Source organism: Silurus aristotelis, assembly GCF_946808225.1.
Source record: "Silurus aristotelis genome assembly, chromosome: 16".
Classification (NCBI taxonomy): domain Eukaryota; kingdom Metazoa; phylum Chordata; class Actinopteri; order Siluriformes; family Siluridae; genus Silurus; species Silurus aristotelis.
The window spans coordinates 20,160,604-20,188,590 of NC_139589.1; the positions used below are offsets into that span (position 1 = coordinate 20,160,604).

At 38.4% G+C, this 27,987-nt stretch overlaps 4 protein-coding genes across 6 annotated transcripts in view; 1 reads left to right on the forward strand and 3 right to left on the reverse strand.

Annotated features, from left to right (window-relative positions):
* pnpla7a (patatin-like phospholipase domain containing 7a) overlaps positions 1-4,082 on the reverse strand; it is a 33,398-nt gene extending 29,316 nt beyond the window's left edge. Inside the window, exons 1-2 of one of the 2 annotated variants that reach the window (XM_083563948.1) lie at positions 3,681-4,082; positions 3,365-3,399 (exon numbers count right to left, since the gene is read on the reverse strand). In XM_083563948.1, coding sequence (XP_083420074.1) covers positions 3,365-3,399; positions 3,681-3,705 — 60 coding nt within the window. In that variant the 5' untranslated portion in view covers positions 3,706-4,082. The remainder of the gene's footprint in view (positions 1-3,364; positions 3,400-3,680) is intronic. The other variant, XM_083563949.1, reaches the window with a different exon arrangement.
* Positions 4,083-6,895: 2,813 nt separating this feature from the next.
* Positions 6,896-16,119, reverse strand: clic3 (chloride intracellular channel 3). Of its 2 annotated transcripts, XM_083564201.1 has the most exons (7): positions 14,763-16,119; positions 14,463-14,656; positions 14,091-14,200; positions 12,581-12,706; positions 12,254-12,360; positions 9,094-9,269; positions 6,896-8,181 (listed from the first exon to the last, which is right to left on the reverse strand). In XM_083564201.1, the coding sequence occupies exons 2-7, from the start codon at positions 14,496-14,498 to the stop codon at positions 8,017-8,019; spliced, it is 720 nt and encodes a 239-aa protein (XP_083420327.1). In that variant the 5' UTR covers positions 14,499-14,656; positions 14,763-16,119; the 3' UTR covers positions 6,896-8,016. The 2 variants fall into 2 exon arrangements, with proteins under 2 accessions (XP_083420327.1, XP_083420328.1); XM_083564202.1 differs by lacking the exon at positions 14,763-16,119 and having other exon boundaries at positions 14,463-14,756.
* fut7 (fucosyltransferase 7 (alpha (1,3) fucosyltransferase)) lies at positions 8,125-24,438 on the forward strand. Its single transcript, XM_083564182.1, has 3 exons — positions 8,125-8,265; positions 21,201-21,439; positions 22,556-24,438. Exon 3 carries the CDS (start codon positions 22,558-22,560, stop codon positions 23,581-23,583), a length of 1,026 nt encoding a protein of 341 aa, XP_083420308.1. The 5' UTR covers positions 8,125-8,265; positions 21,201-21,439; positions 22,556-22,557; the 3' UTR covers positions 23,584-24,438.
* On the reverse strand, positions 23,998-27,939 carry pou5f3 (POU domain, class 5, transcription factor 3). Its single transcript, XM_083564167.1, has 5 exons — positions 26,241-27,939; positions 26,000-26,111; positions 25,573-25,703; positions 25,185-25,349; positions 23,998-25,102 (listed from the first exon to the last, which is right to left on the reverse strand). Exons 1-5 carry the CDS (start codon positions 26,997-26,999, stop codon positions 24,839-24,841), a joined length of 1,431 nt encoding a protein of 476 aa, XP_083420293.1. The 5' UTR covers positions 27,000-27,939; the 3' UTR covers positions 23,998-24,838.
* Positions 27,940-27,987: the final 48 nt, after the last annotated feature.

The following is a 27,987-nucleotide window of genomic DNA, read 5'->3' on the forward strand; positions in this document are numbered from 1 at the left end:
GTTTAGATTAAATTCAAGAAGTGATGTCAGGTTCCACTTTTCAAACTTCTGTTAATCCTTAGAGAACATGCTCTATACAAGCAAGTTTAAAGTAGAAGAAATGGCAAATTGTAGGTTAAATGGTGAATGGAATAATAAACCAATATATCCACCATTCCATACTTCAACACCACGCAATTCCGACTGGAATGCAGTAAAATGGAACCAACTTCACTAACAAGAAGATGACCTGAAGTATACCTTCAAGCTCTGTTAGCTTTATTTAGAGAGCAAACAGCTGGAGTGTTATTTTCATGGAATGGCCTGCCTGGTCCCTACACCTAAATCCTATTAAACTGCTCTTCGATGGAACTGGATTGCAAGGTCAGAAAGAAATCTCCGACTAGTGAAGAACACCTTTGGCAAATTTTCCAAGAGACATTGCAAAGTAATATAGCTGAATGTTTGGAGTAACTAACTTTCTATATGCCAAGAGTTTGTAAAGCTGTTTTTCACTTTTAGGGATGATTTTACAATTAAAAAGTTGAACGTGTGTACGTTTCAATATTTGTTCAAAGTTAATCTTACAGTTAAATGTGCTAGTTTATACCATATAATTAAAAGGAACATGCATGTAACTGAAAAAAACTATAAAAGCCTGGGTGTTTCAAACTTTTGATAAGCATATATATTTATAATAAATTAAACATAGCAGAAAAGAAAAAAAATTACTTACAGAGACAGAGTTACTCATTTACAATGTATTTTTTTCCAAACTATTTATTTCTTTAAACTTGCAAAGTGATAAGGTCTATTGTTAAGCGCACCAGAATAAATGATCACAACTGGCTTATTTTATTAGCGTTTATTAATTACTGGCTGAGATTAAGAGATTCATGTAATAATATGCAGTCAGCCAGAATATTTGATCTCAGAGAATAATACAGATGTATCCCTGTCTGGTCTTTTTTTTTTTTTGGGTTGTATATGGACATTTCTAATACTTTTGAAGTTTCACTAGCTGGAATCTCAAAACCTTGATGTGCCATATTGTCCATAAGGTCATGAACCATGTACAATCTGATTCACATTTTTCATATTTCAAAGCACTGAAGGTCTCTTTGAAGCCAAACTAAATTGTCTTTGAGGAGCGTAATCATCCCGAAACCAGCTACTATGTGAGTCAAACAATTTCCTTCCTGATTTCCTGAAATGGGGGGTGGGGGTGCAAGAATATAGACAAGAATATACTAACACAGATATACACTGAGCTATCAGTGCAATAAGTACAACTAGCTTATATTTACATTCTTCAGCCATTATATGCGATACATCAATCATACTGGCCTTGCATAAGTATTCAAAACCACAAATTATGGACTGAAGTCTTGGTTAAGCCACTTTGGCAAGGTGCATAGGATAATTTTTCTACTCGAAAGGTGAACATCTGCCACAGTCTCAAGTCCCTTCAGAGTGGACCATGTCTCTGCTTTGTGCTTTAGTACTATCCTCAAGTCTAACCAGTTTCACAGTGAATAAAACATACAGTCTCTAAACTATGCTACCACCAGCATGCTTCACTATTGGGGTATTGTTAAATCAAACCCCTTAACATTTTTCGTTGTGAGGAAAATTCATGTATACGTGACATTATCTATTCAATTATTTGTTGATTTAGTAATCAGTCATCTTATTACTCTGTACAACTGATCAAAATAAATTAATTCACTTAAATAAAAACCATTTTTATAGCTTTTTCTCCAAGATTAATTACATTGTTCCAAAGGCCAAACCTTGATGCCAAGAGTGTGTAAAGCTCACTCTAAGGTAGGATTTTTAATGAAAATTAAGCTTGTACATTTATTATCTGATTATAGAGCCAATAAACTGAAACTCAACCCCAGCAAAACTGAACTGCTTGTCAACCCATGTGATTCATTTCCAGGTCAGGATCAGAATAATTCTACACAACTCTCTGATGTCCCCTTCTGCCACTGCTCTCAACCTCGGGGACAATCAACTGTCCTTTTCCTCACATGTTGCTAATGTGGCTGCTTCTTGTCGGTTTCTTCTCTACAACATACAAAGGATTCGACCGTTTCTATACACACAGGCTGCTCAGGTGCTTGTTCAGTCTCTTGTCATTTCGAGACTGGACTACTGCAACTCTCTGCTGGCAGGTCAACCTCTGAACGCTATTCGTCTGCTGCAAATGATCCAAAACGCAGCTGCGCGACTTGTGTTCACCCTGCCCACAACATTTCTGCACTCTCTCCACTGGCTTCTGGAGGCTGCAAGCAGCAGATTCAAAACACTGATTCTTGTCTACAAGAAAAAAATAGACCAGCACATACTTACCTCAAAGACCTCATCACTCCTCACAATGCTACCTGAGATCCTCTAGCACTGCTCAACTGGTCCCACCTTCTCTCAGGTAAGACCAACCTCTTCCTGAAATGCTTACACTAGCACTTTTTGCAGTTTGTTTTGTCTGTGTTATATCTATTTAAAAAAGAAGTATATAATCAATTGAACCAGTGTTGATTTATTTACTGATAGAGGCTCAAAGCATTTATAAAAGGCGTCTGCTAAATGCCATAAATGTGAATGTAAATTAATATATATCTGTTTAGTCAAAGTAAATCTCCATACCATTACATGGCCTAGTTTGTTCCAAACAAAAGGAACTGTTAAAGGATAAATAGGGACAATCTTACAGGGACAGATCGGTTTCATTTCCGCAAACATGCTTACAAGGTCAACTGTTAAAAGCTGTAGACCAGACATGTCAAACTCATAATATCCAGCCTGTGATGTAATATCATATTTCAGATATAACTGGTAAAGTGTGACTCTGTGAGTGCCGTTTCCACAATTCGTCCCTGAAAAAAGGCGCCATTTCTGCCTACAGGAAACGCTCAGCATGTCTGGAAGTAATTATTTGGGTGAGCAACTTTTTGCTGTTCTCAAGATGAATAAAAGCACATACAAACAGGACAGTCATCTCTCACTTGCCACAGCACAGAAAATAACCCCAAACATCAATGACAGCCAAGAAAAGATGCCCAGCATCATGCTCAGGCAAAAGTGCATAAGAGCAGAATGTACTGCTTAAACTGAATTGAATAGCATTTTTTTTATTTATTGTTTTTTTTTTTTAGATGTATCTGGTCATTTGCACATTTATTGGCACAATAAAAATCTACTATCGCATTCCTTTAAATCTAAACACTTGGCAACCCCTGTAATAAACTACAATGAGGGTGGACTCTAAAACAAACAAACACAATGCTTTCTATTGTTGCGCCATTATTCAAAAGATATACATTGAAAATTAAAAAAAATTATAGCATTATTATTATTTTATGAGTTTAAAGATACTTACAGGAAATGCACATGAATCCTCTTCTCCACTCATTTCTATAGTAAAGAAGAAAAAATATTAAAATCATGGCAATCTTCTTTTTCTCATCATAGGCAATGCAACGAGTTTAGATTCGATATCACACACATCTACAGCTTTGCCTTGTTATAATGTGCAGAATAGCAGTAATATGACAGGATCATTCCTAAACACTGAACAATCCTGACAATGATCTCCAAACAACCTGCAGCTCTCACACCCCTCAGATCTGGGACGTTAGCTCCCCTGGATATGTTAGCTCAGATATTACATTCCCTTTATTAAAAATAAAACTTACCAGTTAACTGAGTAAAATTTAGCATTTAAAATAACTCGCAAAATCTGATGAATCCTTCACTTCCTTAGAAACTTTACAGCTGCCTTCCCCATACGGCTGTTTACTTTAGCTGTCAGGAACGTAGCAGTACTCTGGGTTACTATTGGCTATCAAAATCTAAACAAGCCAATCAGAGGCGTTGTTGCTAGCCAGTGGCTGCGTTTTTCCATATGTGGACGCATATGTGACATAATGCAAACGCAATTGCAAATCTTGCATTACTGTTTGCGTTTGTCACTTTTTAAATAGAAAAATAATCCGTGAATCGCAATTCATTTTGCATTTGATATTTCTGATGCCGTGCACTAAAAGCTGTCAATCAAGTGTCATGGGTGGGACTATATTATTGGGCGTGTTTGTATTGGAAAGTGACGTCACTCACAGTCGCACCCTTCGCAAAAATCCGCCCTTCTTAGTAACTTTTGTTATGTCCGACAAGCATTACCTGGCATGACGTTAACGCTTAACAGTCAAGCTTTTTGCAAAGGGTCAATTGCTTATACGTTTATGAAAAACTGTGTTTACCTTAATTTAAGTAGAGTATGAGTATGTAGAGTATGAAGCGCGAGCATCGTAACGTCCTCCACAATGTCACCGACAATCTCCATTGTTTAAAAAGTTCCACGAAATAGTCCATTCCCATCTTAGCCGTAGACTCTGAGTGACGTCACTTCCCAATCCATACACATGCTCAATAATACATGATAAAATGTATAAGTAGTTTTATTTTCAATTCACTGACTGCTTCTTTCTGCTACTCTGCTTTTTTTTTTTTGTTTCACTTGCTTCCCTTTTGAATATGAATAAAAAAGATAAGAAAAATAAACAAACGTTTCATTTTATTCGAGTTTGATGTTTTGTGTAAATGATGAACCTGGACATGAAAAAGGAACTTTTCAGAACATAGAACATCAAGTCAAGTCAAGTCAAGTGGCTTTTATTGTCATTTCTACTATACACAGTGGTACACAGTACACAGTAAAAACGAGACCATGTTCCTCCAGAACCCTGGTGCTACACTAAACAACAGAACTACAACACAACACAAAGCTACATAAAGTGCATCGAGTGCAACCCAGTGCAAACAGTGCAAACGAAAAACAGTACAGACAGACAACAACAGAAAACACATAACCCAAGAAAGCGCCGACCAGTAAACCTACTGTATACTTCGTTTATACAGTACTGTGCGATAAAACTAATATCAACAGACACAATGCAGTGCAAAAAAACAACAGTAGCAACAGTCAAGAGGTGCAAAAAACAGCATATAAAAAGTGTAATACAGTCAAGAGGTGCAAAAAACAGCATGTAAACAGTGTAATGAGTAATTATTATGTGTTAAGTTCAATTGAAACAATATCTAACAAAAAGGAAAATGCCAAGGTTATGTTGTGTTGTATGTTTCTTTCTTTAATAATGAAGTAATATCTGTAGCACTCGGTGTGCTCTAGTAGTCTACAGCGCATGAACAACGCGAGAGTTCGCTTCCGACCTTGTGCCTGTAAATCGCTTTATTTTACTGTAGTTGTCATTGTTGCTTTTGTGCAGTGTATACAAAACAGTTTATTTGTTTTTAATTTATTAGAATTTTTTTAACCCACACACAGTATTTTACCGCCCGCAGTCGCATTCACCCATCAAATCTTGTCCTCCGCCACACTCGTTTGTGTCGGAATTGATAGCTTTCAGTGTATGGCATCGAAAATTCAAATGCAAAATGAATTACGATTCCAGTTGAGTTTCGTCAGGCTACATACGCGACGCAGATAAAGTGAAAAAGCAAACGTGGGTATTAATATTGCTATTTAAATATGACATGGCCAGAACTCATAAAACACGGGAAATACAGTTGCAAATGGCCAGAACTCATAAAACACGGGAAATACAGTTGCAAATTTGTCTTTTCCATTTGAAATGTGACAGTCACCTGAGAGGGACCTGAGAGTTCGGCCATGGGTGCGCAGATGGATACGTTTATTTAAATAGATTGGGGCCGTACCAGACAGAGATTTAAAAACAAATAATACGATTTTATATCGGATCCTGTACTGTACGGGGAGCCAAATGAGAGAGGAAAGGACCGGGGTGATGCGTGCACGCTTACTGGTACCAGTTAAAAGCCATGCTGCAGCGTTCTAAACCAGCTGTAGGTGATACTGAGAGAGGACTGAGCAATGCCTAAATACAGAGCTTTGCAGTAATCCAATGTAGAACTAGTAAAAGCATGAATGGCTTTTTCCATATCTTTCATCGACACGAGAGGCTTCACGTGTCGGCAAGTAAACAGAGTTGAAAGAAGTTCGTTTTTACAACTGAGGTTATTTGCTTCGTAAAATTCTAATTGCTGTCAAATATGACGCCTAGGTTGCGAACCTGTTTTTTTAATTCTGGTGTGAGACCCCTAAGGTAAAAATTAGGCTGCTCCTGCGTACTAAATAGTATATACTGACACTTATTCTCATTAAGACTTAGAAAATTACTAGCCAGAAAATGTTTGATGTCAGTTAATCAGCCGGACAGGGCCTGGAGCACACTGAGTGAATATGGTCTAAATGAACATATAATTGGATGTCATCAGCATATAATTGAAATGAGATAGTGTTTTCTAATGATATTAGAAAACACGATGGCCAATGTACTGTAACTCGGTTTCAGGGTGTTACCGATCTTCTGATGGAGAGCAACAATTCTAAAAAAAAAAACCATGAAGATGATGAATGACTTTGCATGGTTAAACGACATACAGCTGTTATCACTTAGGGTGTATTCACTTTTGTTGCCAGCTGTCTTGACAATAATGGTTGTATGTTGATTTATTTTTAGAGGACAGTAAATCTGTACTGCATATATATATATAAAACACAGTGTCACTGTGTCTACGTCTCAATGCCTTATGTTGTCCTTTTTGCAATAAAAGTCACACATGCACTTTATGTCGTGCCCCAGTTAGTGTAGTTCTGTGTTTTCGGGTAACTAGGTTGGTATCTTTTCACTGTGTACTCGACTGTATACTGTATAGTTAAAATGCATACAATTGCATATAAAAAAATTGCAAATGCATACAATTATACAATAAATGCATACTTGACTTGACAAAACAACTTGATTAGCACTTAGATCACTTAGATCGCAAATGGGTGCAAATAAAGATGTACAAGATACACCAACACAGCTTTTTATTCACATTTTTATTTATTTTATTATTTGTCATGTCCATGCTTTTTTCTTGTACACAGAATTTAATGTCGTCTCGTAAAAAGAAAGAAAGAAAGTAACAATAATATTACAATTACAACAATAATATAAATCTGCCCAAATGGTTTCCATTAAAAGTTTTCCCACCACACCATTTGGTCCACATTCTTGATTTAGTTTTGAGGTCTTGCAAATATGTAATGCAATTGAATTTGGTTATCTTTACTAACAGCTATATCTCGAGAGATGAATATGGCATTGGATCCAGAGCCTATTCTAGTAACACTGTTTGTCCATCTATCACCATTTACACCTACAGGCAATTGAACATAACTGCCACTTACTGACATACTTTAGGCCATTGAGGAAAAAAACAGTCAACCTTGAGGAAACCCTGAAGGAGGAACACATGCAAATCTCTACACAGACAGTAAAACCGACCTGGTAACCCTGTAACTGTGAGGGAGCAACACCCACTGCTGTGTCTCTGTGCCGCCTAATTCATTTTTCATTTTTGTTTGCTAATGGTGTGCGCATTCTTTATTGATATCCATGAATGGTTTCTCAAAGAAAGTCTGCAGCCCATAGTAATTGAAGCAAAGTCTATTAGATACATTAAATCGACATTAAACAACAACTCACTTCTGCAAGCTCGTCACGGAGAGTCCTGTAGGGCACATTCAAGCTCATCAAGCACCTTCAAACTAATCTAGAACCATTCGAACCATTTTCACTGTGATCCACCGTACACATGCCATTCATAACTATTACAAACCATTAAAAAAAAATCACCAGGAAGTGATAGAAAACTCAAATGGTTAAATATTTTTTTTACACTGTCAATTGTAGAGACAAATGATTCCATATGTATATGCAGAGAATATAGCAGCACCAAAAGTAATAACAATAGATAGGCTAACATGGAAATATGAAACAAAGATGGCAGCAAATACACACAATGCATATATTGTCTCATTTGTACAAAAAAATAAACCTTCACCTACAAACCACAAGTGATTTGAAACTTCTAACATAGGATTTAAGTCACATGACAAACTGTGCGATTCAAGCTTGCCAAAGAACCACTCCATTACGTGATCTACTTGTTGAGATATTTGGCCACTGAGTGGTAGGCGAGCAGGATCTCTGCGTCATTGGGGCACGTGCAGCGAAACTCCTCCCGCTGGTAGGCTTTCTCTAAGTACTTACTTAGGCCAGTGAGGGCTGCAGGGATCCCAAAATCACGATATTTCCGACACACAACCTGAGGAGAGAAAGCAAGAAAACATTGCATCAAGTTCCAAGAGTGACTTCAGCAAGAGCATGGGTATAATCCCTGACAGATATGGTGGGTATATGCTGACTGCATGCTGTGCTGCATGCACATGTAAGAAATACTATAAACTAAGGCAAGAAAAAGGAAAAATACGATAGATTTTACAGAGAGTCTTTTCTCAAATCACTTGCAAAGACTAATCTATCTATCTATCTATCTATCTATCTATCTATCTATCTATCTATCTATCTATCTATCTATCTATCTATCTATCTATCTATCTATCTATCTATCTATCTATCTATCTATCTATCTAAATGGTGTTTTGGCAGGGAAAAGCTATATATAGATTTGCGACTTCACTGAAGCCTTTATAATGTCTGATGAGACAGGAAAAGAGGCAGGGCTTTTAGTAAGTTGAAACTCTCTACCATTTCAGATTTGTTTACCGATTGGCCCATGGGTTGTATTAAATATTTGGCGATAACTTAAGCATTGAAAATAGATAGAAAAAAATGGGAAAGCAACAAATGGGACAATGTTTGTTTAGCATGTTCCACCTCTGCACTCGTAATCTGAACGTTGAGGTTGAAATCCCGAGAGTGTCAGAGCTTTTCTGTTAGGCGCCTGTTGCGCACAAGGGAAAAGCTGCCAGGTCTTGGAAATGCTTTCAGAGACGAGTTTCTTTAAATAGAAGGCAATGACAAATGAAAATACAGTGGGGTCCAGAAGTCTGTGAGCAGTAGTGAAAATGCTTCTTTTTTTGCAGTCTGATTCCTCACATGACTTTAAGAGCATTTTCGTAGCATTTGCTTTATTTAAAGCTATTTTTTAGCAACCACTTAGCAAAAATCACACCTTTTATGACAAAAACAGAATACAAGACATAATCTTTAAAACCTTGACGATATGTAGCTTGGGTAGAAGGTTGCAATCAGCAAGAGTGAGTGAGTCTCCATCCAGGTAGGTTCGAGAAGACTGAGTTAAATTCGGGTTCTTATCCAACTCGTATGGAAGAGGGGTGAGCAGGTACTGATCCAGTTTCATCAGACTCTTCAGAAATTTCTTTTCCAGCACTGCAAAGCCATACAAATAAAGTTTATATATATATGCAGTTTTTAAAGGAAAAACCATTAGAAAGTATATTAGTAAGGATTTTGGCCACCTTGGCATAGACTCTACAAGTCTAAAACACAATTCGTCAGAAACATATTCTCTCACATTCCCATCCAATTTGAAGATCATGTGTTCTTTAAGATGCCAGTCCAAAATTTCCCATAAAAAAGTTTGGTTGGGATCTGGCTACTGCAAATTCATTAACATTTGATTTACATTACTTTCACCTTCATCAATTGATGGTGTTGATGGAGAAGATCTTGGATGATACCTTAAACTTCAAGGTTGGGGTGCCCAATCTTTTCCACAAAGGGCCAGTGTGTGTGCAGGTTTTCATTCCAACCAAGCAAGAGTTCCAACCTGTGGCCCTTGTTTGGTCGGAATAAAAACCTGCACCCACACCAGTCCTTTGTATAGAGAAATTTACATTTCTGCTCTAAAAGGACAAGTGGTTTTAAACCATATCAGCAAAACATCACCTTACGACCACCTTATGCAACAGATGCCCTTTCACAGGAATCAGTATTATAGTAAAAGATGACTCATATTGCCATGTTGCCGTTTTCTGATGTAAACAGTAGTTTTTGCACCTTTTGAAAAAAGTGTTGCATGTTTGTCACACTTTAGTGTTTCAGATCATCAAACTATGGTAATTTAAATATTATTAAAAGATAACACAAGTGAACACAACATGCAGTTTTTAATTGAAGGTTTTTATTATTGAGGGAAAACAAAATCCAAAACTACATGGCCCTATGTGAAAAAGTGTTTGCCCCTAAACCTAATACCTGGTTGGGCCACCCTTAGCAGCAACAACTGCAATCAAGCGTTTGCAATAACTTGCAATGAGTCCGTTACAGCGCTGTGGAGGAATTTTTGTCCACTCATCTATGCAAAATTGCTGTAATTCAGCCACATTGGAGGGTTTTCGCCACCTTTTCAAGGTCATGCAACAGCATCTAAATAGGATTCAGGTCAGGAATTTGACTAGGCCAATCCAATTCAATCTTCATTTGTTCTTCAGCCATTCAGAGGTGGACTTGCTGGTGTCTTTTGGATCATTGTTCTGCTGCGGAACCAAAGTTTGGTTCAGCTTGAGGTCACGAACAGATGGCCGGACATTCACCTTCAGGATTTTATGTTTAACAGCAGAATTCATGGTTCTATTTATCACAAAAAGTCTTCCAGGTCCTGAAGCAGCAAAACAGCCCCAGACCTTCACACTACCACCACCATATTTTACTGTTGGTATGATGTTAATTTTCTGAAATGCAATAATATTTTACACCAGACGTAATGGGACACACGCCTTCTAAAAAGTTAAACTTTTGTCTTGTTAGTCCACAAAGTATTTTTTCAAAAGTCTTGGGGATCATCAAGATGTTTTCTGGCAAAACTGAGAGGGGGAGTGGTGGCTCCAGCGGTTAATGCGCTGGGTTGCCGATCGGAAGGTCTGGGGTTCAAGCCCCGGTATCGCCAAGCTGCCACTCTTGGGCCCTTGAGCAAGGCCCTTAACCCTCTATGCTCCGGGGGTCCCTTATGAGGGAAATATCAAGGTCCGTGACATGGGGCCGCCTTCCCGTGGGCTCACCACCTGCAGGAGGGACCGTAAGGAACGGTGCTGTGAGGATTGGGCAGCAGTCGAAGGCGGGGGCCTGCTTAGACTGCTGCCCCCGCGACCCGAATTACAGATAAGCGGGAGAAAATAAATGAAACTCTGCCATGCAGACCATTTTTTGCCCAGTCTCTTTCTTATGGTGGATTCATGAACACTGACCTTAACCGAGGCAAGTGAGGCCTGCAGTTCTTTGGATGTTGTTGTGGGGTCTTTTGTGACCTGTGGATGAGTCGTCGCTGTGCTCTTGGGGTAATTTTGGTCGGCCGGCCACTCCTGGGAAGGTTCTCCACTGTTCCATTTCACTTTTTGCTATTTGTGAATAATGGCTCTCACTGTGGTTTGCTGGAGTCTCAAAGCTTTAGAAATGGCTTTATAACCTTTTCCAGACTGATAGATCTCAATTACTTTCTTTCTTATTCGTTTCTGAATTTCTTTGGATTTCGGCATAATGTCTAGCTTTTGAGGATCTTTTGGTCTACTTCATTTTGTCAGGCAGGTCCTATTTAAAAGATTTCTTGATTGTGAACAGGAGTGGCAGTAATCAGGCCTGGGTGTGGCTAGAAAAATTTAACTCAGGTTTGATAAACCAAAGTTTTAACCTGGGGGCAAACACTTTTTCACACAGGGTCATGTAGTTTTGGATTTAGTTTTCCCCTCAGTAATAAAAACCTTCATTTAAAAACTGCATGTTGTGTTTACTTGTCTTATCTTTTACTTATATTTAAATTAGTCTGGTGATCTGAAACATTAAAGTGTGACAAACAGGCAAAAAAACGTGAAGGAACACTTTTTCACACCACTGTATGGCTGTAAAAATGTACCACGTTATCGCAAAAAAAATTTCACCGGTACAAATTTTAACGTGCAGTTAATGTAAAAAATGTCAAATAAAATGTCAGATAAAATAAAATAAAATTTCTTTTACTGATGTGCCTCAAATCGAGCAACAAAAATTGGCATTATGCACAAATCCAGCGATTAAAACTGTCCGTGTGGAAACATAGCAAAAGTTCTGTTTGGTGTCCTAATAATTTACATAATTTAAAACATCATAATTACTTCAAAACATTTACAAGAATATTTTGTCTTCCTGCTCTATGTTGATTTATTAGGTTTTAATTAAATAACAGATAAAAATGGGGATCAACTCATTACAATTATGCGATTTAACGAAATTAAATTTTTAAAATATTTTTATATAAATATGAATTAACGTGTTAATACGTCACATACTTGGCCATATTCATGCTAATACCTACACCACCTATTCCTTATTCTTAACACACAAATAACACAGATCCAATGTGAAGGGAAAAGAAATCTCACTGTCATTAAGTCCAGGGTTGGGGTTTTTGATGTAAGCAGAGAACTTGTGGAAAATATCGTCACCAGCACTGTTCGACTCCTTATAGCGACAGCACAGTTTGGGAAATCTGGAATGCCAAACATTTTACATTATCATATCTTTTATCAAGATAGGGATTAAATCTCTTGTCTTTAAATCTATCACATCTTTCATACAATGTTCATCTTGTAATGTATTACATGGTTGCTTTTTTTTTTTTTTTTTTTTTTTTTTTTTGCAAGACCAATTCTTAGGAATGCCACCATTACAATGCAACAAATTCTTTAACAGTGCGAAGTGAAACTCACTGTGGGGGTGCCAAGGTCTCTTCCAGAAACTCTTCAATCTTGTTAGTGTCAGTGCGTACTTCTCCATTATAAAGGAGGAATGGGGGTTGAGAGCCTGGAGCAAGGTCTTTGAGAACCTCTGGAGCTCTATAGAAAAAAAAAACAAAGCACTCAAATGGTGATTAGTTTCCCTTTGTACCTTTTTCATTGACAGAGTGAAGGTAGATATCACCCAGGAACAGGTTTGATGGTTAATTCTTCTTCACTCTAAAGAATTCTTTGGTTTGCCCTTTTTTGAGGAAACCTTGAAAGTGACCAGCCAGTTTTTGGTGATCTACCATTGTAGCAAATGTGTATTAACACTTCATGGTCCTTTTTAGAATTTTACAGCAGATAGTACCCTGTCATTACTACATCATTACAAGTAAAACCTCTTTCAGGAGCTAGAAGAATTAACCCTTAAAAACTGCTGAGAGAAAAAAGATAGAAGTAGGTAGACTGACAATGAACATACTCCTTTTATTGGTACCAACGGAATGCTAAATGTTTGTATCTTATGATCTTAGATTATTACTTTTGTAATGGAAAATGAAAGTGGCTTACCATGTTTATTACTTGGTACATTCTCTAAAAAATATTTCCAAAATCTACCACCATAATGGATTCTTTGTATTTTCCCACAGGATGTAGTGATTTCTAACAAGTTCAAATTGGAAAAAACCTTTAGGAAACACTGTTTTTATGAGCGAGTTTGTTGATCAAACTAAAGTGGTTCTTAACCCTTGTATCCTTTAAGGTCACAATCCTGTATCTGGTCATCTACTTTTGTAGAGATTGCTATTTACTTGAGAATGAAGTTGGAACATGGATGACCATTAGGTGCATTCTTAGGGAAAAGAAAATCTGCTACTATAAAGCATCCACATGGATTCAATGTAGGACCAGACAGACTGTCAGAGAAAGAAAGAGAGAAAGAAAGAATGAGAGTTTCATACCAGGTTCTAAGCGAAACTGCTTTAGGGAACTACACAAGGTATTTGTGGGGGCCTCTGTTTTATATTGGTGTAAATAGTTACTACAGGTAAACCCTCAAGAGTACCACCCCAGTGACAAGTGTGTGTACAGTGAGATCACAGGCTACTATCCTTTTTCCAAGAGTGAAAGTGGTCGTATCTCCACCTCCACCTTCACTGGGTTAATTTTTTCTTGGGAAACCTTTAAAAGGATCCCTTTATGATTCAATTTTAGAGTTTCCCTAAAGATTTCAAGTGGAAAATATGTACAAATGTAAAACCATAAAAGGACTTTATAAAGAACCAGAAGACCAGGCCCAACCTCTAAAGAGCTATAATGGTGCAAATGTGCAGAAAGGCTGTAATTTTTAGGAACCACCTATTATCAGGTATGATAGATTAGGGCTGGGTATAGGGAAGAAGATAACTGATAGCAGGGTTGGGTAGCTATTTTGAACACTAATGCCCTCTTCAATAATACAGAAAATTGTATATAAAATAAGTAATATTTCTCTTACCTTTTCATGTCCACTGTGGTGAGGGTGAAATTAACCCCCTTAAGCCAAAGAATCATGAAGAGCCTGTGACAGAATGGACAATTGCCAACTCCTTCACCATCGTCACTTGCCTGTGGGGAAAAGAATATCCAGATGTGTTTAAAAATGGCTTAATAGTAAAAATCTGATATAATTTAGCAGTAGCTGGTCGTTTCCCAAATTCAAACTGTGAGACGACTTGCTATTATGGTTTTTTTGTCTTTATGAGGGTAATCATTTTAATAGTAATCAGTAATCAAACAACAATCAAGCTGTTAACAAGACATTGTCGAAATGGACTACAACTTTAACTGTTTTTTGGGTGAAATTGTTAGTTGCAAATCAAACTCTGACCTTGATAAATAGCTCAACCTTGGGTGCCTCTGCCATGTCTCTGGTTCTGTGTCCTTGCCTCCTGTGGTCTTCAGCTGTCAAACCTTTGCTAGTCTACCGAGAAGCAGTGTTTACATCACTGTGTACATCCAAGTAGGCCCAATCATCCACATAAGTCCAAATGGTAGTCCTTTAAAATCGATCTGTTGACAAACCTGAGCAGTAGTTTAAATTAGAAAAAATGCACAAAATACACAATTTTTCCCCCAATTAATACTTAGTTTACGGTGATGTTGTATTTTTTTTGTATCTCTATCTTGCCTGTTTCAATCTGAGTCTCTTCGCTGACTGTCTCTTTTACCACACCCGACAGCATTCAGAATACCTGCCCACTGGACTGACCTGTCCAACCTGTCTCATTCTCTCATTCTCTCACTCTAGCTCCAGTCACTGACATGCCTTAAGATATATCAGTGCTCTCATACTGTCTTACTTCACTCTCTGCCACAAAGAACCACTTTGTTGAAATAAACAAAAACAAATTGTAAAATCAACTATTTATTTTGACTACTCTTTATCACGCTTGTCGTCATTTTTTAAGCAAAGTGTTGTCTTTAACTCTTGGTGACGTACATGGAAAACATGATAAGCACTGTAATTATGAGAATACACATGGTTTTCCATACGGGGCTGATGCTAGTATGTAGATTAAATCCTGTGTAATCTGACACCAACCTGCATCTTAAATACGGGCCGGATTTCCAAATACACGTCATTTTGTGTTTGACTTTTTTTATCTCCTAAGGACAAAAAAAAATGTAAAAAAAGATAAAATTGCAAAATGAGCTTTTAATGGACTGCACTGTCGCTGCATTTTGAACCCTGGCCTCCCAAGGTGCAGCAGCTTCCACATTTTTGCCAGCTGTCTCATTTGTTACTCGAAACCAGGAAAATTACACGAGCTGGGTAAAGAAGGAAATAGTGACTCAGAAATAAGGTGTGACAGCCCAAATAGGACACATTGTGACACATAGGACACCTTGTGTCAGGTAACCATCAACACACAAGTAAGAACATGCAAAGGTCTTGAGGCGAGACTCAACAGGTCTATAGAATCATATAGAAAGACAATATCACAATAATCACCAGTTGAATGCTGAGATTCTTACAGAAACGTGTTTTGAAAGCTTTCCAAAAATGTGCCTTTGTTTATGTTTTCGAATTAAATATGCGTTAACGTACAGGCGTAATTAAACCGAATGTCTAGTATTTGCCTTTTAGTATTGAAAACATCTATAAACCTGCCTTTCTAATAACTTATACCTCTCTTACTGTGCGTGTACACACACACACACACACACACACACACACGCTACATTTATTATTTTTTTATCCATTTTTTTTTTATATATATATCTCATAGTTATAGAATATATTTTCTTACTTTGTTTTTTTACAGACTTTTGCTGTATATTTTACTATGGTTTATAATGTGAAATACACAATATAAACAAAAAGAATTGGGACACCAGACTTTTTCAGCTATTTTTGCCATATTATACATCTCCAAACTGTTATCACGAAGTTAGAGACGCACAATTGTATAGGATGACTCTGGATGCAGTAGAAAATAATTGGTACCCTTCACTTGAACTACAAACCTTATCCAGCATGGCAATGCCCATGTGCACTAAGCCAGCTAAATGAAGATATGGTTTGCATGGGTTGGAGTGGAAGATCTTGAGTGGCCTGCTATATTGTTGATCTTAACCCTTATAAAATACAGTACATATGGGGTGAACTGAATGCTACTACACCCCAGAAGAGTGGAGGTTATTGTAACAGCAAATGGAGACTAAATGTGAAATGGGATATTCAAAAAGCACTAAGTACCCTGAAATGCACTTAGATGATTATTAAAGAAAATGAAATTATGTGCTTTCTCTCTAATACATTTTTAAAGGAAAATCACATAATCCCTCATTTGTGTAATTCTCCAAGCAGACATTTGAGTACAGACAAAGAATCACCGGATGGTTTCTCCATCGTCATCTGTCCAATTTTAGTGAGCCTGTGGTCACGCTCAGATTCATGTTCCTGAACGAAAAGCCAGTACAGTCTTCTGAAATGGTGATGTGGTCTTCTGCTGTGTTTCTGTTTAGTTTTCATATAGTTCCTTTATATTCTTTTAAACATTTGCATCAAACCATCTAAACACACATATGGCTGAAGAAGTCAGGTGTCCCAATACCTTTTCATCCGTAGTGCACATTTTTGAAAATATTGTACACTTTATTATGATAATAGTCAACTTGTAGTATATTCTGGAAGTATACCGTTTCACTTTTTTGCGCTTTTTAATTTAATAACCCGGTCACAAGCTTAGAGGTGGTGCAAATATTATGTAATGCTGCAGGAAAACTATGAATATATTTGTAAATATAGGAATTGTGTACTGGGAGAATATAAATTGGTATTTTAATTGGGAGAGAATGATATAATTCAATTAAAAAAGAGTAATATATGAGTAGTATATTTGATGTAGTGTATGCAAATGCAGTGGACAATAACAAACTAAATGCAATTCATTACTGTACTTAAGTAGCTTTTTTACGTATTTGTAATTCACTGAAATATTTCTATTTGAGAAAACTTTGACTTCACCACATTTCAAAATGAGATATTGTACTTTTTGCTCAACTTCATTTTGCGAAATCACTCGTTCCTTTTTAAAACTCCTCCTATAAAAACTTAACTGGTCAATCATGCAGCAAGCCACCGATCTTGGTGGTATCTACTATCACAAACATGCAGTTCAACAGCAAGCAGAACATTCTGAGAGAAATAAATGATGGAAGAAACTCCTGTCTCTGACTTGCCACAGCACCCATGGCCTCATTTGTGTGAAGTTTTAAGTAATAGATATCGATCAGTGTTTGAATTATTAATATCCTTCTATTAATAAACTGGTGTGTTAAGAGTAACATTAGTCTTTTCATTTAAAATAAGTTGATTAAGCCAAAGTCCTGCTACAAGAATACGACATTATATCCATAATAAATAAGTACTTTGGATCAGAGGTGGCAAAAGTACACACATCCATTACTTAAGTAGAAGTACAGTTACTCATGTTTTAAAATACTCGGGTAAAAGTTGAAGTACTGATTATACCTTTTTACTTAAGTAAAAGTAAAGAAGTCTTGGCTCTGACATGTACTTAAGTAAAAAGTAGTTATTACTTCTACCTGTTTAGCTGTTAACTGGAACTCACATCATATTAATATTAGATAGATAGATAGATAGATAGATAGATAGATAGATAGATAGATAGATAGATAGATAGATAGATAGATAGATAGATAGATAGATAGATAGATAGATAGATAGATAGATAGATAGAACTTTATTGTCATTGCATAGTACACAGCAACAAAATGCAGTTTGGCATCAAGAAGTGCAAAAAGTAGCAATCGTGCAAATAGTGCAGATAAACATGTATCATATGTACAGCATGTGATATGTATGTAAGCATATGTACAGTGATTAAATATAAAGGCTATAACAGTGCAGAGATGTGTGGACATCATTAAGAGCCTTTGCTATGGTTCCACACGGACAGCTAATGAGGTGATACCGAAGAAACTGCACCTCTTCAAGTCAAGAAGCGTTTAAATATATATATAAAATCATAGACATTTTACAGATTTAAATGATGTATTGTTTTTATCTGTACGAAAATTAAAGACAGTAATTTAAGTTTGTTTCGCTATTATGAAGGAAAAAACCCACAAAACGTCACCCAGAGGATTCTTCTTCTTCTTCTTCTTTCGGCTGCTCCCATTAGGGGTCGCCACAGCGGATCATCCGTCTCCATACCACCCTGTCCTCTATATCTGCCTCTTTTACACCAACTACCTGCATGTCTTCCCTCACCACATCCATGAACCTCCTCCTTGGCCTTCCTCTTTTCCTCCTACCTGGTGGCTCCATCTTCAGCATTTTTCTACCAATATAATTCATGTCCCTTCTCTGCACATGTCCAAACCATCTCAATCTCGCCTCCCTCACCTTGTCACCACAACATCCTACATGTGCTGTCCCTCTAATAAACTCATTTCTAATCTTGTCCATCCTCGTCACTCCCAACGAAAACCTCAACATCTTCAGCTCTGCTACCTCCAGCTCCACCTCCTGTCTTTTACTCAATGCCACTGTCTCTAATCCATACAACATCGCAGGTCTCACCACAGTCCTATAAACTTTCCCTTTCATTCTTGCAGATACTCTTCTATCACAAATCACTCCTGTCACTCTTCTCCACCCACTCCACCCTGCCTGCACTCTTTTCTTTACTTCCCTAACACACTCTCCATTACTTTGCACTGTTGACCCCAGGTACCTGAACTCCTCCACCTTCTTCACCTCTTCACCCTGCAACCGCATCACTCCACTGCCCTCCCTCTCATTCACACACATGTACTCTGTCTTACTCCTACTGACTTTCATTCCCCTTCTCTCCAGCGCATATCTCCACCTCTCCAGTCTCTTCTCAACCTGCTCTCTACTCTCACCACAAATCACAATATCATCTGCAAACATCATAGTCCAGGGAGACTCCTGTCTGACCTCGTCCGTCAACCTGTCCATCACCACTGCAAACAGGAAAGGGCTCAGGGCCGATCCTTGATGTAGTCCAACCTTCACCCTGAACCAGTCTGTCGTACCTACTGCACACTTTACTGCCGTCACACTGTCCTCATACATGTCCTGCACCACTCTCAAATACTTCTCTGACACACCTGACTTCCTCATACAATACCACAACTCCTCTCTCGGCACCCTGTCGTACGCTTTCTCTAAATCCACAAATACACAATGCAGCTCCTTCTGTCCTTCTCTATACTTCTCCATCAACAACGTCACCCAGAGGATTAATTGTGTAAAACATGGCGGACTTGGTGTTTGATTTGAGACTTGGCGCAAAAGTTTACTGATTACAAATATTTTTCGGTGAAGTTTATTTATTTATTTTTTTATATCTAAGTAAAGAAGAGACGTCGCGAATAAGTGTATGTTTTGCTGGAGGTTTTAATTTCGCCTCTTTTATATTTATTTATTTGTTTGTTTGTTTATATTTTTTTATAAAAATGGTAAAAACAGAAATGCGCGCTGAATTGATAGCGTTAATACAGTTTAGTGCCGTTTAAAATCATTAGAATTTTGACAGCCAAAAATATATATTAATACAAAACTAATTAAAAATGTTGTTACCTAATGAATGTATGCAGGCTGAAGATCCACATATAGAACACAAGCAGAGAAAAGATGATGATGATCATGAATGTGTCTGATCTCAGTCATGTTTACATCACTGACTCCCTCTGTCTCATCCACGTTAACCCCAAACTTCTTACTGCCTTTTGTGGTGAGTGAGAGTCAGGACTTTATACACCAGCGGATTGAAAAAGACGCGCAGTAACAGGAAATCGGTTGTTCGGCTGAAATCGGCGCTCAGTGAAAAGAAAGACTTATATTTCACCAAATCAATGGATTAAAACTAAAGTAACGAGCCGGTTTTGAAAAGGTAAGAAGTAAAAAGTACAGATATTTGTGTAAAATTGTAATGAGTAAAAGTAATAAGTTGTCTGAAAAATAAATAATGGAGTAAAGTACTGATACCAGAAAAATCTACTCAAGTACAGTAACGAAGTATTTGAACTAAGTTACTTCCCTCCTCTGCTTTGGATACGTATGTACATTTGAAGTCAAATACTTTTGTACTTTTACTCAAGTGAAAGTTTAAAGGGAGCACTTTTACTACTACTTTTATTTTTCAGACTGTATCTCTACTTTAACTCAAGTAGATGGTTTGTGTACTTCGTCCATCACTGATAAAGTGGTTTGTATATATTCTATTTAGTAGTAGTTCAGTAGTAGTATTCAGTACTGGTTAGAATAGTGTTACAAGTTGAAGGCTGTAGTTGAACTTTGCTTTAAACTTTGATTAAAAGACATTTCCTGTTTTAAATGAAACTAGACCTGGCAGGAGGAAAGACATGACAAGGAGGATGTGTCAAATGTTTTATAGGTCAAATAAAAAAATCTGGCATGACAACTTTTTTACAGAATAACACTCTATATTGAGTTCAGGGTTCAAGAGTATAAACCCTCCTTGACTTTTGAGCAGGGTTTTGAGATTACTTCAAACCACAATGCTGTTCTCACCGGAAGGTGGCTTTCTCATGGTGCCTACAGACAGGGCAGCATAGCTGTGGAGGAAGAACAAGACTAACTAACTAACCTAAATAACTAACTGAATCTCTTGATAATGTAGGCACTGACTGTTTTTTCCTTTTCACTTATATAGAGATGTGAAATATAGTGTGCATAAGGCATAAGACATACAATCACATATTGCTGGTTTAATGCAAGCCACACTTTTTCCATATATTTTAGTTTATTATGTAAAACCTTTTGACTCATCATTGACCTGAATTCATTATTTGAGGATTAAGCTTATCAAATTTTGAGGAAAAAAAAGGCAGTCATCCCAATCTGGTTGCATTTTAGACGTTTAGAGTACACTTTTGTCAGCCTATAAACTTATCACGGCACTAGAGAGCAGATTTCAAGATACACTGTGTTTTATGAACACCCAAACCATTTCATTCTCCTCTTAGAATCAATGGATTTGAATAAAAAAGTCACCACAATCTCAATACGTTCTGTCGTGTGTGGTTTTTTTTTTTTTTCTGACAGGTGCGCAATCACGTTTTGAGAAGATTTTGGGTGTAAAACTGTGAAGGGGAGGAGAAAATGGGAAAGACGATGTGAACTGAGTGCCATAACAGGAAACGCGTGTTGCGCTGTAGTTTCTGCTGATCGTTTGACAGCTCTGCCCTCCACCTTGTTTCCACATAAAGCAGACACAGTCGTCTTGGAATCAGAAGTCCGAGCCCCATGCAGCATCTTCATAGTGAAACCACGATCTCCTCCAGGTAAGCGATCACACAGCACCTGCATCCCTCTGCGTAATCTATCCTTTTAATCTCAGTTTGCAGAGATCTTGATGCAAGGCACTTTTTACTGACAATTTACTAAGTATTTGGAAACCTGTCCTAAAACTTTTCTATTAAAACAATGCAGTTGGTAGTTATTGGAATTGTGCTTAAAAAAAAACAAAAACAAAAAACACCCCCCACACTCCAGCGACCGCTTGACTGTAAATGATGAGTAAACCGGTGTTCTAGATGCAGGGAGTTAAAAAATCACCATCTGTTTAATCCAGATATGACTAAAGGGTATAAATGAATGAATTTATAAAATCATAGAAGGTTTCAGCTGTTGAGCTATTAGGATTGTACCATACATTTAAATTAGACACTATTTTGTGGTATGCCAAAATTTTTTTTAAAAAAAAGGGGTAATTTATTTTTTTAGATTACATGGAATTAGGAACTTCATGCATACATGTAGCGCACAGACAAACAGAAACCATATGCAAATACGCACTGCTGAGTATAACATTTGCATCATCTTTTCATTGTTGCCAGTTGTTTTGTATTTTTGATATGTAAAAAAAAATTATTTATAATTTTTTTTTTTTTTTTTTTTTTTTAAGTATTTCTGGTTCAAGTCATGCATGTTTAAATGGGTTTATATATATATATATATATATATATATATATATATATATATATATATATATATATATATATATAAATGCATGCATCATATAGAGTATATTTTGTGTGATATATATATATATAATCACACACACAGTGTGTGTGTGTGATTATATATATATATCACACAAAATATACTCTATATGATGCATGCATTTATATATATATGTGTATATATATATATATATATATATATATATATATATATATATATATATATATATATATACACAGTATACAGTGAGATACCCTGCCCTAATAAGATTACGCAGTAGGCCTAATCTTACTCAGGAAATTCTTGACAAACTTGTCAATGACAAAACCACAAGCTGCTACTTGAACAAAATTCGGCAGACAAATATCAAATAAACCAAGCAAATACCTATTTTTTTATGCAAAACAAAACCCACCCTCCTTTTGTTTTTGCAGAAATGGTTCTAAAGCCGAGGTTACACAAAAAGTTTATGCTTCTAGTCCTTGGTGTTTGCTGCGCCTTTGTGATGTTGGAGAGGATGCCTGATTTTCAGCGTCTGGGCAGTGAAAAGAAGACCAACATTACCATTCTTCTGTGGTACTGGCCTTTTGGCGTTCCATACAGCCTGAGTAATGACACATGTCAAAAGAAACATGGCATCTCCGGGTGTCAGCTGGTGGACAACCACACACAGTATTCCACCGCTGATGTTGTTGTCTTCCATCACTTTGAGCTAAAAACTGGCATCCAGAAGCTTCCGCTTCATCTCCCTCGACCAGAATATCAGAGATGGCTTTGGATGTCTCTAGAAGCACCACAAAGCAATGGGGATTTAAGTCGGTACGCTGGGATCTTCAACTTGACCCTGTCATATCACCCTGGTGCAGATGTTACAGTACCGTATGGGAAGATTCAAAAGAAAGACGGCAACGCGGAGAGCGAGGTGTTTGTCATACCAAAGAATAAGACCCACCTGGTGTGTTGGGTGGTCAGTAACTACAACAATCATCACACAAGAACTAGCGTGTATCAAGAACTTCTTAAACTCATCCCTGTGCAGGTGTACGGACGTGCTGTAAAAAAGCCCCTGAGTCAGGATGCTTTGCTGCCCACGATTTCCCGTTGCTATTTCTACCTCGCGTTTGAGAACTCTGTGTATCCGCACTATATTACAGAGAAACTATGGCGCAACGCGTTCGCGGCTGGCACCGTGCCTGTAGTACTAGGTCCACCACGAAGTCACTACGAGGCCGTCACGCCACCACACTCATTCATCCACGTCAACGACTTTCACTCCATAGCCACCCTGGCCAAATTCCTAAGAGACATAGCCGGAGATGAAAAACGCTACAAGTCTTACTTCTCCTGGCGCAAAACCTACTCTGTCAAACTATACGACGATTGGAGAGACAGGCTTTGTAACATTTGCCGGGTTTATGGCCAACTTCCGTCTCATAAAATATACCACACATTAGAAGCATGACCCCAAAGGCAATTAAACTGACTCATCCTGGTTTACCCTTTGTTTTATTGCACAGGAAGGAATGATGAACCTAATTTATACAAAATAAAGAGCCAAGTAGAAAACTACTTGTCAAGTAATTCATAGTTTTAAGAAAGGTTCCTTTCTTAAAGGAAGAAGTGCAAGAGGGAATTGCTGTAGTGTCTGAAACCATAGATAAGCCTCGTTTCCTCTTTTTTTTCATATAACGCTAATACCTAACACGGGTATTTTACAGTCAAACTAAACCTACGTTTAGGGCCCATGTTAATTTGCACTCAGTTATTATTTTTAACTCACACCTTCCCCCGCATTCTCGTCTTCAGCCAGTAACAAAAACACTGACGTAAAAAAAGTATATACTATCTTTTCTGCAAGGACAAAACACTAGACTCGAACAGTCAAAAAGAATCGTTTTAATTATCGACACTCCGGAAATCAAGTCAGGAAATGCACGCAATTTTCAGAAATGCTAATCACTTCAAACTTGTCAATAAATTAGCACATTTCACATCATTTACAGTGTTGTATACAAGAGTGTTCCTTCGATATGTGACAAGCAAATAAGGCACAGGTTAATTAAACGTTCGAAATGCAGAAATGTGTGTATGCAGGGTTAAGTTACCAAATACGGCCGTAAGGAAGCAGTGTTTAATGCTCTTTCAAAGGCCAAAATGATTCTCGTATACCATCTCTTTAGCTCGACAAAAGGATTCAGAATAAAAACGATCAAAACCTTTGACTAATGTTTTCTTATTCTTACCCATCAAGTACAAAAGAAAGAGGGAAAAAAACAAACAAAACAAAAAACCCACCAGTTAAAAGTTCATCTTAAAATTTTAAAGAAATTATATACACACATTAAACAAATTCCAGGAAGGAACGGGTGTGTGTATAGATTTAAAACTAAATAAAATATAAAAAAAAAAAAAAAATCATGTTTCAAAATGAAACCATGAGCTGTGCAAATGCATTTTATCACCAAGCAGTTTCAACAAAAAAACCCCTCTGATCCGAGTCACCGTCGGCTGGCACACGGTGTGTTCATTTCTAAACCAGAAAGGCTCAGGTTTCATCGACGTTGCATGTTTAGAGCAACAAAGCAATAATGAATGCAGCATTATTTCAAAAAGGAAAAAAAAAAAAAGTCTATTTCGTCCAGAGCAATTGAGCAACATGCGAGTTCTCTTATTGCAGCACTGCAAAAGCGTCGGAGAAAGAAGGCTAAACAGGCAGCTTAGCTAGAGAGATGACCCACTAGTCCTGGGTGCAGGGCCTGTTTGAAGACCTCTGGTCGATGAAGAGGTGGCATGTACAGTGTTGGCATGGCGCCAGGGTGCCCGGGTCCTGGGTAACCCTGACCCGTGATGTGTGCGCCGCCCATGTGGGGAGGCGGCGTCGGACTTTGGTCGTAGTACTGGCCCTCGGCGCCCTCTTCGTCGAATGGTAGAGCCAGTCGCTTGCCTTTCTGTCTGCGGTTACAGAACCACACGCGCACCACCTACAACAAACAAACGCTGGGTCACAAAAGAAACACAAAGCCTGTATTTGAACCTTATTTAACAAATATAGTATTCACGTACGTCTCTTTCTAAGCCGAGATCGTCAGATATGTGCGTTATTTCCAGTGTGTTAGGCTTGGGACACTTGAGAAAGTAGGATTCGAGCGCAGTGCGGACCGAACCCTCCAAGCTGGTCCTCCTTTTTCGCTTTCTCGTGTCAACAAAAACCCGCTCGACTTTGTACATCTGTGAAAACAAGCCGGGTTATTGCCTAAAAAGGAACTGCAGCTATTGTGGCTTCAAAGTGTTGCATAATCACTGTCCTCCCAGCACATGAATATATTCCCCCTCACCAATTCTGTGCAGATCTGTGGTTTTGAAAATGAGTCATAATACAAAACCAAATAGCCATTAGATCTCCAATACAGAAAAACATAGTAATACTGAAAACATAGCATGGCCTACTAACATCTTGTGGGTTTTCTGACGCTTCTGCTTCGTTCAGCCATTTCTGGAGCAGCGGTTTGAGCTTGCACATATTTTTAAAGCTGAGCTGAAGCGCTTCGAAGCGACAGATGGTCGTCTGACTGAACATCTTCCCTGCACATTTGAAAGAACACAATTAACAAATTCACTCTTTGGTGTATGCAAAGCAACATTTCAAAAGCATGCAACATGTTCTAGAGAGGCATTGTTGCTTCAAGAACATTAAAATATAGTTTAAGAACTTTATCAGCACACAAACTAGAAAGGGTCCCCAAATGCTTCAGGTGGGTCATGAAGAACTTGGGAGATCCTTTATGATGCAAAGATTACTCAATCATGAAGGATATTTTGCAGCAGATGCTTTTAGATGTGAAGGGGGCTACAGAATCCTGTAAAGATTCAGTACTCACCATAGAGATTCCCAAGCGCAAGGCCGACATCCGCCTGCGTGAACCCGAGTGTGATTCGCTTGTGCTTCAGCTCCTTGGCAAACTGCTCCAGATCCTCTGTGGTCAAAGTCTCCTGAAAACAAGAACCGGTTGCATTTAGGTATTTGTGCATAAAGGATCAACGCAATGTGAGTGATTTGTAAGAAGTGGTGGTAAAATACAAAGTTCAAATGTCAGTAGAGAGTGAAAGAACCGAGTCTACCTCTTCCTCGGAGTCACTGCAGCCCCCGCTGGAGGAGCCGCTGCTGCGGCCGCTGTTCTGCACTTGGGCGGCGGCGGCGTTGGCGCTGCTCTGCCCGGTGGCTCCGCTGTAAAAGCCGGAGCTGCCGAACCCATTCCCGGGGGGAGACGGGGATAAAGAAGGTGAGGACGCGGACGGGGTCGGAGGCGCTTGAGCCACAGAGGTCGCCCCTGTGAGATGAGTGAGGCCAGGCCAAAAAGACGGAGTCCACGGGGCAGAAGTGGAGTAATACACGCCGGCGGGCACGGTGGTTGCCGGGCCGACAAAATGAGGCTGACCTTTGGTCTCAGCGCCGCCGTACTCTTCACTTCCATCCTTCTCGGTTTTAACCTCAGGCATCTTGATTTGCTCCCGTGTTTCAGCGATAGGAGGACTCAGGTTCGAGGGCTGCGTGGTCGCAGTGGCCCCTGCCACCTGCCCCGTGTACTCAGGGGCCGTAAACGGGTACCAGTGTTTGGGCTGCGTGAAATCAACCACCTGCGCCTCGTTGTGCCTGAAATCTCCACCGACCGGTGGGAAAGAGAAGAAGGTCTGTGTGTGAGCAGCATTGAGGCCGTTGAAAGGCGCCTTGTTGAAGAGCAGGCCCGGATCTTGGAGCATGCTGTGCGCAAACTGCAGGCCTTCATGTCCCGGCGCTGAGGAGTACGAGGACATGGACCTGGAGAGCTCGTATGCCCGGTTACTGCAGTCTTCTGGAGGACTCTCTGGGCGATCCGACATCGTCCCAAAATCAAGCAATCCCACCACAACGCAGAACACAAATGTCCTCAAAAGAACTGCTATTAAGTTGCCGTTTTCAGCAGGTCCATGCTAATAATATGTATATTTTTTAATGATACAAAAAAAGGTTTCCAGGTACTGTTTCTAATCCCAGGAACTTCTCAGGAGAAAATCCAGACTGACTGAAAACGTGAGCAGCCCTCGTTTAATGCCATCAATTGAATTCCTCCTGCACCTCAACACTAAAACCACAAACACCACCACTTTCCTCCTTCCTACAAAAGGTCAAACTTCCGAATGTGGACTGCAGCTCTACTCTCAGCTTTCCCTAATCAATCCATGTTGGAGGCTGGAGTGTTAATGATCTCACCTCCCATTGGTCACCACACACAATAGGGCTCAGCTGATGGTGTATTTGTGAATGAACTTGATTTCTGGGAACGAAACCTCCTCATTGGTCATACTTAGGGGGCAAAAACCATGTAGTGAGAAGATACAGAGAGTATCGGGCAATATAGGTGATGTAGCATGAATAAGCAAATCCCCTACAAAAAATACAAGTTTGTATGGATGGATGGATTAATAGTCAGCTCTGAGTTTGACTAAACTATGAGTCTTGTATTCATGTTACAGTATTTCCACATGCACCTGTATTTCTAATGCAAACTAGTCAACGTGTTTAATAAACATGCAGGACACAAATAATAACTTCCTCTTAATGATCTCTCCTTCATATTTAAATGTTTACATACAGGAAAAGGGGATAGGGTAAAGTGATCAGAAGATTGCCCATGATTTTTATTTATTTATTTTAATCAAGGGATTTGAAATGCACAATATGAACTTAAGCAGGTCTAAAAGGATTAATATCTTTATTTACTGGCTAGATTTACATAATTCAATTGTTGAAAATTCATGTGTTATTAATAAAAAATTATGATGCAAGATAAGTAATAGAAAAATGTACATTGCTCTCATTTATGTATTT

Coding starts and splice junctions, on each gene's coding strand:
- clic3 (XM_083564201.1), bottom strand. CDS start 14,498: ATGGCAGAGGCACCCAAGGTTGAGCTATTTATCAAG. Junction 12,707..14,090: donor ACCACAGTGGACATGAAAAG/GTAAGAGAAATA, acceptor TTTTTTCTATAG/AGCTCCAGAGGTTCTCAAAG. Junction 8,182..9,093: donor CCAAGCTACATATCGTCAAG/GTTTTAAAGATT, acceptor TTCTCTCCTCAG/GTTGTGTGTCGGAAATATCG.
- fut7 (XM_083564182.1), top strand. CDS start 22,558: ATGGTTCTAAAGCCGAGGTTACACAAAAAGTTTATGCTTCTAGTCCTT.
- pou5f3 (XM_083564167.1), bottom strand. CDS start 26,999: ATGTCGGATCGCCCAGAGAGTCCTCCAGAAGACTGCAGTAACCGGGCA. Junction 26,112..26,240: donor GCAGTGACTCCGAGGAAGAG/GTAGACTCGGTT, acceptor TCTTGTTTTCAG/GAGACTTTGACCACAGAGGA. Junction 25,103..25,184: donor ATCTCGGCTTAGAAAGAGAC/GTACGTGAATAC, acceptor TGTTTGTTGTAG/GTGGTGCGCGTGTGGTTCTG.